At 38.2% G+C, this 12871-nt stretch overlaps 2 protein-coding genes across 4 annotated transcripts; both read right to left on the bottom strand.

The window, feature by feature from the left end:
* Positions 1-1009: 1009 nt before the first annotated feature.
* Positions 1010-5655, bottom strand: gja2 (gap junction protein, alpha 2). The gene is made up of 3 exons (XM_042007807.1): positions 5397-5655; positions 4497-4615; positions 1010-3683 (listed from the first exon to the last, which is right to left on the bottom strand). The coding sequence occupies exon 3, from the start codon at positions 3637-3639 to the stop codon at positions 2602-2604; it is 1038 nt and encodes a 345-aa protein (XP_041863741.1). The 5' UTR covers positions 3640-3683; positions 4497-4615; positions 5397-5655; the 3' UTR covers positions 1010-2601.
* Positions 5656-7561: 1906 nt separating this feature from the next.
* On the bottom strand, positions 7562-11117 carry gjb1a (gap junction protein beta 1a). 3 transcript variants are annotated; one of them, XM_042007810.1, is made up of 3 exons: positions 10466-10527; positions 9895-9959; positions 7562-8971 (listed from the first exon to the last, which is right to left on the bottom strand). In XM_042007810.1, exon 3 carries the CDS (start codon positions 8955-8957, stop codon positions 8235-8237), a length of 723 nt encoding a protein of 240 aa, XP_041863744.1. In that variant the 5' UTR covers positions 8958-8971; positions 9895-9959; positions 10466-10527; the 3' UTR covers positions 7562-8234. The 3 variants fall into 3 exon arrangements, with proteins under 3 accessions (XP_041863744.1, XP_041863745.1, XP_041863743.1); XM_042007811.1 differs by lacking the exons at positions 9895-9959; positions 10466-10527 and adding an exon at positions 11043-11117; XM_042007809.1 differs by lacking the exon at positions 9895-9959 and having other exon boundaries at positions 10466-10543.
* Positions 11118-12871: the final 1754 nt, after the last annotated feature.

Below are 12871 nucleotides of genomic sequence, written 5' to 3'. Positions count from 1 at the left end.
CCAGATGACTGCAGTCCAATAGACTTAATGTGTCAGTGTCTGGAGCAAATAAACACCTGGATGAGGGAGAATTTCCTACAATTAAATGAAGACAAAACTGAGATTATTCTGTTTGGTAGCAAAGAGAAGAGGGTCAGCACTGGCAAACACCTGGAGACTCGGGCTCTTAAAATTACCAACCAAGTTCGTAGCCTGGGAGTGTTGATAGACTCAGATCTGACTTTCAGCAGCCACATCAAAGCTGTCACTAAGACAGCTTTTTACCAGCTCAGAAACATCAACAGAATTAAAAGTTTAGTCTCCCAGAAAGACCAAGAGAAACTCATCCATGCATTCATCTCCAGTAGACTGGATTACTGTAATGGTCTTTTAACAGGACTTCCTAAAAAGAGCATTAAACATCTGCAGCTCATCCAGAACGCTGCTGCTAGAGTTTTAACCAGGACTAAGAGATCTGAACACATTACACCAGTTTTGAAATCTTTACACTGGCTTCCAGTCAGTCACAGAATAGATTTTAAAACCCTTCTGATCATTTACAAATCCCAGAATGGTTTAGGCCCAGAATACATCTGTGATATGTTCAGAGAATATAAACCTAGCAGAGCTCTTAGATCCAAAGACTCTGGTCAACTAGTCCAGGCCAGAGTCCAGACTAAACATGGAGAAGCAGCATTTAGCTGTTATGCTGCAAACAAATGGAACAAACTGCCAGTGGAGATTAAACTTTCCCCAAATGTAGACATTTTTAAATCCAGGTTAAAAACTTTTCTTTTCTCATGCGCCTATGCATGAAATCTGCACGGTACCTTTTTTTTTTAACTTATCTTGCTTTTAATCATTTTAATGTAATTTATTATTTTATTGTGATTATGTGTTGATTATGAGTTGATGCCTTTTACTATTCTAAATATCTGTAATGTCTTTGTTTTATGTAAAGCACTTTGAATTGTCCTGTACATGAAATGTGCTATACAAATAAACTGCCTTGCCTTGCCTTGCCTTGGAGATCGTTATTTTATGTTGCCCTTATATGTCAAATGGTTTGACCAGGCAGCATAAAGTCTGTGTCATTGTGACAAGTCATTTAGCTTTCAGTTATGTTGATGTTCTGTTTATTTGACCTCTTTAATGGGCCCAGAACACTTATTTTGGAATTTTAATTTTTGTTTTCTTCTTGTAAATTAAATAGAAAAAGTTTTTTTCTTTAAAAAACCTCCTGTGCTCTCTTCATCCTTGGCCTCAGTCCCTCACAGGGAACCATAATAGCTTTCTAGTAAATGTATTGAGGCTAGCTGATGCATATGTGTACATTAGTGTGTGACAGTGATATTTATAAGCTTATACATTAACTTTCACATTCTCACTGCAAGCAGTGAAAAAAGGATGCTGACTGCTGACCTTCTCCTTTTTCTGTTAGTTTTACTGTCAGCCTTGGCTGCTGCAGCTGTGTTGCTTTTAATCTTGCTCGAAATAAATTACTGGAATTAGTCACAAAACCTGGAGTAATTGCATTGATAACTATCATGGTACTGCTATGCCACCTCTGGTTCTTCAAAGGCTACTGTTTTTCATGTTTTACATGTTTCCTGCTTCTATATGCCTGACTCAGACTCATGTGTCATTAACAGACTTGGGCAGAACGTGACAAGTTGAGAAGACTCATTTAATTGGAATCAGGTGGGTTGGAGCTGGGACGTATTTAAAGCCTAAAAGCCAGCTGACCTCGAGGAACGGTGCTCAACATCATTGCAACATGTCCATTGTCAGGGTTAAAATGGATAAAACAGGTGAAGATAACACGCAAATCCGAGCAGAGTAATGCGGGGTGCTGGACTGAAAATGTAAGATAAATAAGTATAGTCCTCACACCAGAAGCTGTTCCTTAAAAAGTTGTTACGTTTTGGGCGCCTGCCCTTCCTGGAGGGCATTTATTGCTTTAAGTAAAAGCTAATGGGCTCTGAGGGCCAAAACAAACAGACTTGAGAACAGTTTTTATGAAAGAGCCAAAACAACACTTAATACAGTTTCATATCTGTGATAAATTTTTTTCTTTATTTATTTATTTGGTTGTTATGTATTTATTTAATCTGTTTCAGTGCTGTTGCTGCTTTATTTTATTTGACTGCACATAAAAGACTGCACTCTCAGTTTGTTCGTACAGTGTACGGTGACAATGAAGACATTCTGATTCTGATACTGCTTTTTAGTGCAGCCTCTGATCTCTCAAGTTTATTTCTGATTCAACCCAGTCTCACAGCAAAATTTAAAACAGTCCACATTCAGAGGATGAAGGGGTTTGGTTTGTTGGAACAGGGAAACATCTTAAACCTGCAGGAGATTGGTCCTTGAGGTCCAGAGTTGCTCATCCCTTGTATGTAGTTGTGACTCACATTACCAACTCCTGTTAGCTGGGGAGTTCCAAAAAATTCTTCTCAACACATGTTCTGCCTCTTGACATACAACTCATGAATGCTCCGATCTGTTTTCTGGTATTTTACTTTTTTTCTGAAATGTGTTCCACACTCATTAAATATATTTTTGCATGCTTTAGTGGCATCTCCTATTTTCCTGAATCTTAAATTAAAAGACAGAATGTCTTTAGATCTTCAGGTCATCCAATCTGCTCTTGTTGTTGCTGTGCTTGCTTGACTGGCTGTTTCTACGCTGATTTTCAACAGGAGACTCAAAGACAGGACCAGAGGGTTTTGTCTTCTCAGAATCATCTCCCTCTGCTCTGCCTTTCCTCTCTACAGCCATATTGTCTCTGTTCTGCTTGGAAACCGCTTTGCTGTTGTAGGGGCTGTAAGCAGGGTTAGGTTCTGCAGGGAAAGGTTCAGGCACTGAAGCATGACCATTATAGTAGGTGTAGTTTGGAACAAAGGGCATGACCGCCTCATTTAGGGCCTTGGGAGCCTCACATGAAGCCTGCGAACGTCTGTAACGAAGACCCTGGTGGCATTTTTTGAAACCAAGATGGTACATCTCCACCAGGTTGAGCAGAAGGGAAACGCAGGCCACAGCCAGCATGAAAAGGATGAAAACCGTTTTCTCTGTGGGTCGGGAGATGTAGCAGTTCACCATGTTCGGACAAGGCCAGCGATCACAGGTGTACATGGGTTTGAGCTCAAACCCATACAGAAAGTACTGAGCCACAATAAACGCCACCTCAAACAGGGTCTTGAAAATAATATTGAAGACGTAGGTTCGCAGCAGTGCACCCTGCAAATGCACATGCCCTTGGCTGTCTTTAACTGGGGTCTTCTTAGCCTTATGCGTAGGTAGCTGCTGCTGGTTTTCCTTATCCTTTAGTTTCTGCTTCTCCTTTTCCTCCATGCGAACCAGATGAAGGATGTGGCCCAGGTAAATCAGTGTGGGTGTAGAGACAAAGATGATTTGCATCACCCAGAATCTAATGTGGGAAATGGGGAAGGTCTTGTCATAGCAGACATTCTGACAACCAGGCTGCTTGGTGTCACATGTGAAGCCAGACTGCTCGTCACCCCACACTTTCTCAGCTGCAGTTCCCAGCACCAGGATGCGGAAAATAAACAGCACTGTAAGCCAAACCTTGCCCACAACAGTGGAGTGTTCCTGGGCGCTTTCCAGCAGCTTCCCCAAGGAGTTCCAGTCTCCCATAGTGGCTCAAATATTGGCTTTATTGGGAAAACACAGAGAAAGGTCTGTAAAAAAGAAGAAATATTTATTTTAAATTAGATCAAATCAAATGAAAACGTTTTTTTAAAATTTGATATGACCCTGTCACCCTGCTTTGAAGGTACTGTACATCAAATGTTTGTGTTTTTTCCAGCTAAACCTTTGGGGTCTTTTCCTGAGGTAAATTTATTCACAAAATGCAGTGTGCAGTCTAGTATTGGTCAGTTAACTGGTAACTTAATCTGTAGTTTGCAGCGTGCAGGGAGTTATAATCCCTGCTTTGCAATGTCAGTTTCAGTGACCTGGTCTGATCATCACACATCTCTCCTGATAGATCAGGCATGACTGTATTTATTTATTTATTTATTTAAAAAAAACATGACTGTATTTACTGAGGACACAATTTCCTAACTGGAAACTATGACACACTGGTGTTGCATGTGCGTAGTCCATGAAGACTGTGAGGGTGGTCATTAAAACTGCCCAGAACATCCTCTATATCCATTTTCCAAACATTATGGCTTAAATTAGAGACATGAGCAGGCATGTTCACATTGCTGTCTCAACAAGCTAATCAGAAGTATCCTCAGACTTTGAAGCAGTATCTTTCCCTGGCTTGGGTTGTGCACTCAATTCAAAACGTGGCTTCCACGCATGCCAGAATAAATACAGGACTTCTTTATATCGGTCATGTATTTTGCAATACTGCTATACATCATAAAACCCATGAAAACATGCCAACAGAGACATTGATCCTTTATGAATTTACTCTTTGTTTTCTTAGAGGTTGTGTTCCTTTTAGTGTGTACAGTTAAAAAAAAGATGAGGACATTGCTTACTGTGTGTATGAGAAAGCCCTGAAGTAGGCTTGGTGAGACTGTTGGCCTTGGCGTAGATCTTGTGACACCGTGCCCAACAGTACTCCCCACACTACATTAGAGATAGTTGCCCTTGTTCTCTAAAAAAAGGAAGGTCAGGAAACATATGTAAGCAAACAGTGAATTTGAGCATCTTTTATTATTGACCAGTGGTTCCCAATCTGGGTTCCCTGGACCCCCAAGGGGGTCCACCAAAAAGCCCAGGTGCTCCCTGAGGTTTTGACTGTTTAGAGCCAGTGTGATTCAAATTAAGACCATGTCAACACAGAGACGACTTGAGGTAAATTTGCCTAACTTTATTATTATTATTATTATTATTATTATTATTTGGGTGTTTCCTTCACATGGAACCAGTGTTGGTAATTACAATTGTATTTTATATTATTATATATTTTAATTGTATATACATACATATATATATATATATATATATATATATATATATATATATATATATATATATATATATGTATTAATGAAAGGAGTCAACCAGAATGTATCATTTACGGCTAGCTAATGAAAGGATAAAACCAAGCATGACTTCAGCACGAGGCGGGCGGGGGGGTTCAGAGCTTTTTGGTAGTTGCATAAATGGGGTCCTCAGGGAAAAAAGGTTGGGAACCACTGATTTAGACTGTGAGTTGGGACTAAGGGAAACATGTTTCACATTCTCGTGATTTAAAAAAAGTAATTTGTTTCCTCCATAGTTACATATTTATACTTTTAAAGCACCACTATGAATAAAGACATCATAATAGGTTTGTAACTACTAGTACTTTCAACTGTCACATCAATTTCTGATTATTGAGTATGGATTCTAAAGTCTATCCTCAGTATCGGACTAGTTGAAGAAAGACCTACCTGTTAATGTGCATTTCCCTCTGAGTCACAGACTGAGCTTCTTCACTTCACAGAGAGGCCATGTTCACCTGAACCACAAAGAAAAATGCAATGCCAAGATCAGCTTCTCCGAGATAGGTTTTGCTCTATGATCCTACTGGATGCTTGCACTTCCACTCCAACTTTACAGAAACCCAGTGTACAACAAGCCACCTCAGCTAATCCTGAGTCTTCTGAGCACAGATTAAAACTTTCCCATGTGTTGAAAACTCTGAAGCCACTCTTTCGAGAGGTGTTTCTCTTTAACTGATTTGCAGCTGAGGAGTCCAGTGAGGACGCAGGCTTAGATGACAAGTGAGGGTGCTCTAAATATAATTTGTGGTGCAGGGAGTGGCTGTGTAGTCACTCTTCTGGTGATCTGACCCTTGACTTTGTGGGGGAGCTTCAGACACCTTAAAGCCCCCAAGTGCTACAATTAACACTACTTTCTAGTTGACAAGCTTTTTTCATTAAAAAAATGTGCATCTTCTAAAACATTTTTTATTATTTACCTGAATGCCAACTCAACATTAAGCAAAGTGTCCCATTTACAGCATCATGTTGTCTTTTTTGTAGACCACACATACGACAGTGGCAGTGTAGCCACTATAACTTCTGGTAACTATTTTATATTTTACTTGAGTATATTCGGTTTATAGCATAACATTAAAATCTTTATTTTATCATTTTTAAAAACATTTTAAACAAGAAAAATGATAGAATCCAAATGAAAAGAAAACCACAGCTTTGGTAGCCCTTAACTACAGTGTGCTGTGATGTAACTGCCGCTGAGTAGGTTTTACAGCCATGTCAATGTGACTTGTAAATCAATGCTAGAAAATCTGTCAATTTTTCTTTGGCTCCCCCTACAGAGACACTATCTAAACTTTACTTCTAGTTTCTGTCTCTTTAACTGAAACATCAACATCTGGCTTGACACTAAGACGAGAAAACAATGTATTGGGAATTGGTCTTTACCTCACCAATGACCACAGAGGACATCACTACAGGAGCCACCTAGATCAGGGCAGACTGGGGTCCACGCTACACCCAGGGTCTGCACATGATTAATAAATGAAAGCACTTATAAGTGAGTCTAAGCTGTGAAACCATATAAAAGATAATCCGATAGTTTATATATATATATATATATATATATATATATATATATATATATATATATATATATATATACAGTATATATATATATATACGTGGTACCAAGATAGGAGCAGGATAGGAAATTAATGAAAAAAAAAGGAAAGAATCAAGCTGTTGCATTGGTCCAGTCAGTCTAGATCTTAAGTAAATTGAAATACTGTGTTATAAACTTTAGAAAACAGTGGTGGTGGTCAAAATCACCATGTATTTGATGGATTTCTTTGTGGAAACTTTCAAGAAAAGGTGTGAATGCAGCTAAAATCCTCCACAAATCTCTTGAACTTTGGTCACAAACAGTCACAACTAGATTGACAGATAACAGGAGTCTGTTTACAGAAAATATGTCTCCCATCAGTCTGAACTTGATAGATGGTGTGTGTTGACGAGTTCCATAAAAAGAGGAGAACCCTCAATCCTCAGCAGGTCCAGCTGTCCTCAGGGTCGGCTGCTGTGACCCATGCTGTGACCTCCTTACATGGCGTGGCTATTGATAACCTCAAACTCAGCACTCGACTGCTACGAGGAGGATTTCATCAGCTTGAGATGTTTCCACACAGGTGGTAACATTGGATTTGCTTAAAGGTGGTATAGGTGCTGCCAAATATGTGGCGAAGTTTTACTAAAGTCTCCTGCTTTTTTTTCTGGTTACATTCCCAAGTGCTGAGAGGAACCACAAACTGGCAACCCTATGACTGCAGCTTAATTAGAGTTTAGAAATAAGTGCACCTCTCTCATCATTTATGGCATGGCATCTCTACTCTGCTGCTCACTCAGACAAAGTAACCATAGATATTTTAGAAGTGACACAATTTAAAAAAGAATAAAAATCACATTTTGGATTAGATAAGGTAAAAATGACACAAAGATGGACACTGGTTGATTTTATTCTGTTTTGTGTGGACAATAAATAAACAAAATTTATGCATTTAAATAACACATTTAGGATTAAAATTCAACAAAAAGTTTCAAGTTTTTTTCAGTTTTGTGATTTGTTGCTTTGTTTAAATATGAACATTTTCAACCACAAAAGAAAAAAGGATGTTAAGATTAACGTCGACAAAATGCGACATGTTCACCACATTTAAATAAAAGATCTTGCCCATAATAATTGAGGGAATCATTAAATCCTCCATCATGTTAGGTTCAAGCTATACCGATTTAAACAAACAAGTTATTATTACTGCATTTTACATAAATAATAATAGATTACAGTATCACTATATTTCCCCATTTTTCTGACAAAAAAGTGTTTATTTAAAATAATATGTGGCAGAGGTTCGGCTTCATAGTTTATTTCAAGCTGAATGAAAAGGATAAGGGACAACAGAGAGCTGGAATACCTCTTCATTGAATGCCACTCAACTTATTTTTGCTAAACTTGCAGAAATTATAAATTGAAATAAAAATTCTTTATTAATTCCAGAGGAAATTCTTGGTATATATTATGTGCATTATATGGTATAATTTAATTACAAAGTACTACAATGTTTTGGTTCTTTGTGACTTTAATTGCTGGTATGAAAAGTCTTAAAGCCACCAGATAAGTCATTACCTTTTCATTTTTTCCACGCAGTATTATTTATTGACCTTCAATGTTCAGTCAGAAAGAGAATTCCATTTTAAGCGTCACTTTGTAGACCTATGAAATCAGTCTGTTTGTTAGTAGGAGCAAAGCTTTTGTTGGATCCAAGCTGCCACTGATGAGTCTCCAGCATTGTGCAGGTGCTTACTGCAGGCCTTCCCCACTAAGAAGATCACCTCTGCAATGTTGAGCAGAATGCAAACCCCTGACACAGCCAGCATGAACACGGTGAAAACCGTCTTCTCCGTGGGCCTCGACACAAAGCAGTCCACTGTATTGGGACAAGGGTACGAGTCACACTTCACCAGCCGGATCATCTTGTAACCAGGGTAAATCGTGTAAAACACATACATAAAAGTGACCTCAAAGACAATACGGAACAACAGGCTGATGACATAGGTCCACCACAGGGCTCCTGTAATTTTCATCTTCTGGGTCTTTATCTGCTCAAGGTCTTTGGGATTGGTTCTGCCGGACAGTTTGTAGATCCGCTTGTCAACGTGGCGGCGGTGGGCCACATGCATTGCTACCAGCAGGGCTGGAGTGGAGACCAGGATGAGCTGGAGCGCCCAGAGGCGGATGTGGGAGATGGGGAAGAAGTGGTCGTAGCAGACGCTGTTGCAGCCTGGCTGCTGGGTGTTGCAGGTGAAGCCGGACTTTTCATCACCCCACACGCTCTCAGCTGCAACCACTAATACCAGGATGCGGAAAATGAACAGGACAGAGAGCCAGATGCGACCGATACCAGTGGAGTGCCTGTTCACGCCGCTGATGACGGCATAGAATGATGCCCAGTTCATCTTTGGTTCCGGGTCTGAAAAAAGTAAGACAGGTAAAGGGTCAGCATCAGGCACTGTTCTGCTATTTTCTAGAGAACATGAAAAAACTTACAGCGAGTCATCGGAAAGCAGTAAACAGAAATAACATGTGTACAAAGCAAAATGAAAAACTGGAAATAAAAATGTTATGTGATGTTTTGCCTTTCTACATAGATTTAGAGAATAAAAATATAAGTTTTCCTCATTCAGGTTTTGTCTGATCATTAACTAGATAAATCCTGCTGAGCCAACTCCATGCTGCCCATCTTTTCTCTCCCTTCTTACTTTTAAACAAAAGCAACCAGAGCCAAAGTAGATTACTCTCATCGGAAACTGCAATCAGCATGTTGTATTTGAAAAAGTTGGTTAGTGTATTATAGTTATTTAGTCAGCAACTTTTTGATGACACTTTGATTACCACTTTTAAAAAGAACACTTTTAGAAGTACTGCTTTTCTAATATGATTTGGAAAAAATGTAATTAAGAACTGACCCATCCTGAATCCACCTCCACTCTCCTGTTTTAATCAGGATACATACACACACACACACACACACACACACACACATATATATATATATATATAGATCCTATCCAGGTTTTTTTTATCAGTCACTCCAAAAACTCACTCTTGCCTGTTTCCCTAAAACCTTTTGTTAAGACTTGAAAAGCCTGAAAGTGTCATATAATTTGCTTATTTACTTTTTTTTTGACAAGTACTGATTAAAAAAAGAGAAGAAGAAGAAGAAGAAGAAGAAGCTCTACATTTAGTCTTATAACTCTGTAATTATGTCTGACTCTCAAAGCACATTAAAACAAATAACTTAAATTTGGTATTTTGCAGCTAAAAGGATTATTAGATCCTTAATAAACTGGTTAACTAGCAAAAAATGATGATAACAAATAAAATAAAGCTTACATTGTTATGTTTTGTCTGTAGTAGAAATGCCAAAACTTTTCAATTCCAGCTCCTCCAGCTGCATCCTATGTGACATGAAATATATTATTCTTGGGTTTACCACTTTTTTCGCAGACAAAATCTGCAACAATTAGTTTTCTAAAGTAAGCAAACAAGAGCAATTTCAGCTTTTAATTACACTTTTTTAGCCAAACAATGACTATAAAATATATTTCAAACTAAATTAATTCTTTTTAAAGGAACCGCTGCAGGCAAAAAAGATTTTTGTTCAAATATTAAGATGTAAACCAAAGAAATTCAACCTTGGTGTCCAGGTTAAATCCTTGTCTATACCTTTAAAATCAGGCAAGTGAAAGCAGTCAAGAAATTAGTATACAACAAGGTCAAGTTAGATCATGTCCATTTTCCTTACTATGATTGAATTCAAGATATTTGGAGTCCAGAATTAATTTTAGTCTAAAAATAAATGTTTTTTTTTTTTTTTATCTTCTCTGCTCTGATCCCTGCTGATTGAACTATGACACCATCATCTTTACATTTATAGTCTAGTCATAAATGTCAGAGTTGTTACCGGGCTCAGCTGGAGGTGTAAGAGGCATAGGAGGCAGTGTGGAGGACAAAGCTGACCCGCTGGTTTGGCATGGATGTGCATCCAGAGGAGGAAGGAAGCCTCTCTGCCCCCACTCTGCAGCTGGCAGGCCACTTAAGAGAGCAACACTGCGGTCTGGCACCATGTGTCATGTGACACGTTTTCACCATTCACCATGGTTCAGCATGCAGAGTGGGCATCTGTGCTCAACATAACGAAGTCTGTAATACTCTCAGAAAACTGGCAGGAAAATGATTTGTGTTCCAAAATGGACGTGATGAGCAAAACAAAGAGCTGTCATCTGCTTCTTAACCCACAACAAATTAAGAATTAGGATCAATCAAATTGTTTATGGGCATCTGTTTTAAACTAAGCTAATAAGGATGGTAAAACAAAGTATTTGATTCATTTTATGATTTTGAAGGATGAACGTATTCCTTAAATTTCACACAACTTTCACATAAATAACAACTAAGCTTCCCACAAACCTGCTAAACACTTTACAACCCTTTCACAGCCACTTGATCTGCCATCAGTGTGAGAAATGAGATGTGCTTACCTTTAGTTGCATAACAGTTTCAGATTTTCTTTCTTTTTTCAATCTGCGACCGATAACAAGAGTATCAGAGCACCATGACTTTGCATTGCTAATGATTTCTCTCACACTAGCCAGTGCCCTGCACTGAAGAGGTCATATGCTTCTGTGCACAGAATTAGCATACAATAGTCCCATTTACCCAGACCAAACAAACAGCTACAGAGTTTAGATCAAACGTTTTTATTTCTGCCTGGCTAAAGAATCTGTGTGGGGTCGGCAGGCTGTCCTCTGGTCTTCATTGTGCTGTGTTGCGCAGAGGAAGTGGAGGATGTTCTTGACGCAATATGGAGTAAAACATAAAGGTCCAAAACAAAGAATGAGTTTCCACATCTAAAGATAAGAGGACAAGGAATTATTATTGTTATAATCAGCCTCCTATCTAGTTTTTCTCCTTAACCTTTACATCCACGTTGTTGCTGCCCGCCGAATATTTAACCACTATTTCAACAAGTGAATGATGGTACTCAGTACTCAGTGGGCCGGGCACAGTACTTCTATGAAATGGGATAAACTGCTTGGTTCACAGACTGAATAACCTCTTCAGCTTGGTTGGAGCAACAATGAGGATTTATGAATCTGTTTAACTCCTCTGTTTGAGGGGACATTCAATTAAAAATCCATGTAAACATTATAACTTCATCTTAGTCAGAAACAAACAAACAAATAAAAAAAACAATTAATTTTAATTTACTTTGAGAGCGACATGATATGTTAATCAGTAGTAAGAGATAAAGAAGTCTAAAAGATTTATATTGACTTATGTATTTCAGTAAATGTTTTTACTTTGCCATTCAGCTGGACTATCTCATTGAAATTAAGAATTATAAGAGAGGGCAGCGAACATAACACAACTGTATATAATCTAAAATATATACTCCATATACCACGTCATCATGAAGGATATCTGTAGGATATAAAAATACAAACTCATCAGCCTCCAGTTTCAAAATTAAATATCTTTTAAATTTTGTTCTTTGTATTTGTTCTTTGCAGATCATTAAAAGTTGTCCAGAAGGAAGCCTTGATTCCTGTAATGGTCCAAGACTGGTATATTTAAAAAATAACAAGCTGCTTGACTGGTTGCATACATGTAATGAAACCTGTGGATTTGAATAATAAGCATAAAGTGTGTGTTTGTGGGCTAACTGTCTCCCTAGTTTAAGTCAGTCTGCAGGATGACATCTGGAGTTCATAAACAGTAACTGCAGCATTGCAGTGGAGATACTCTCACCTTGCAGAGATGTGAGATCAGGAGTGAAGATGGAGGAAACAAGAAGATCCTTCACTGTTGTGAATCAAGTAAAGTTAAAACTTTACTCTTATTGAAGTAGGGACTTTAATAATAATAAAAAAAGACAAATTGGAAACATAGCTGGAAACACTTAAATATGAAAACACCCCTTTATGTTTGTTTTTAGCCAAAAGAAAAATTATTTAGTACCTGAAAAGGTCAAAAACAGTTTCAAGAACACTTGCTCTCTTCTCAAATAGACAATTGTCTCTCTTTTTTGTATCCTATTTCTGATTGCTTAGGCATAAAACAAACTTCATGTTTACAAGCTCTTTATGTGCTTTGATAGTAAACATCTTCATTTATACCTTTGGTTTCCAAACTTTTTCTACAGAGCCCCCCTTTTCATAAACAAAAATAATGTCAAGCCCCAACAATCCCACTATCACATGCACCCCGATGCTTACCATAAAACGTTCGAAGAAATGGGCCACGAAATAGTCTTTAGTTTACGGGCTGCTACTTCATTAACTATAGTTAAAACCATGTCAGTGGCAGA

Source organism: Melanotaenia boesemani, chromosome 15 (genome assembly GCF_017639745.1).
Source record: "Melanotaenia boesemani isolate fMelBoe1 chromosome 15, fMelBoe1.pri, whole genome shotgun sequence".
Lineage (NCBI taxonomy): Eukaryota > Metazoa > Chordata > Actinopteri > Atheriniformes > Melanotaeniidae > Melanotaenia > Melanotaenia boesemani.
The sequence above is the reverse complement of the archived record's forward strand: the minus strand, read 5'-3'. Positions and strand labels throughout refer to the sequence as shown.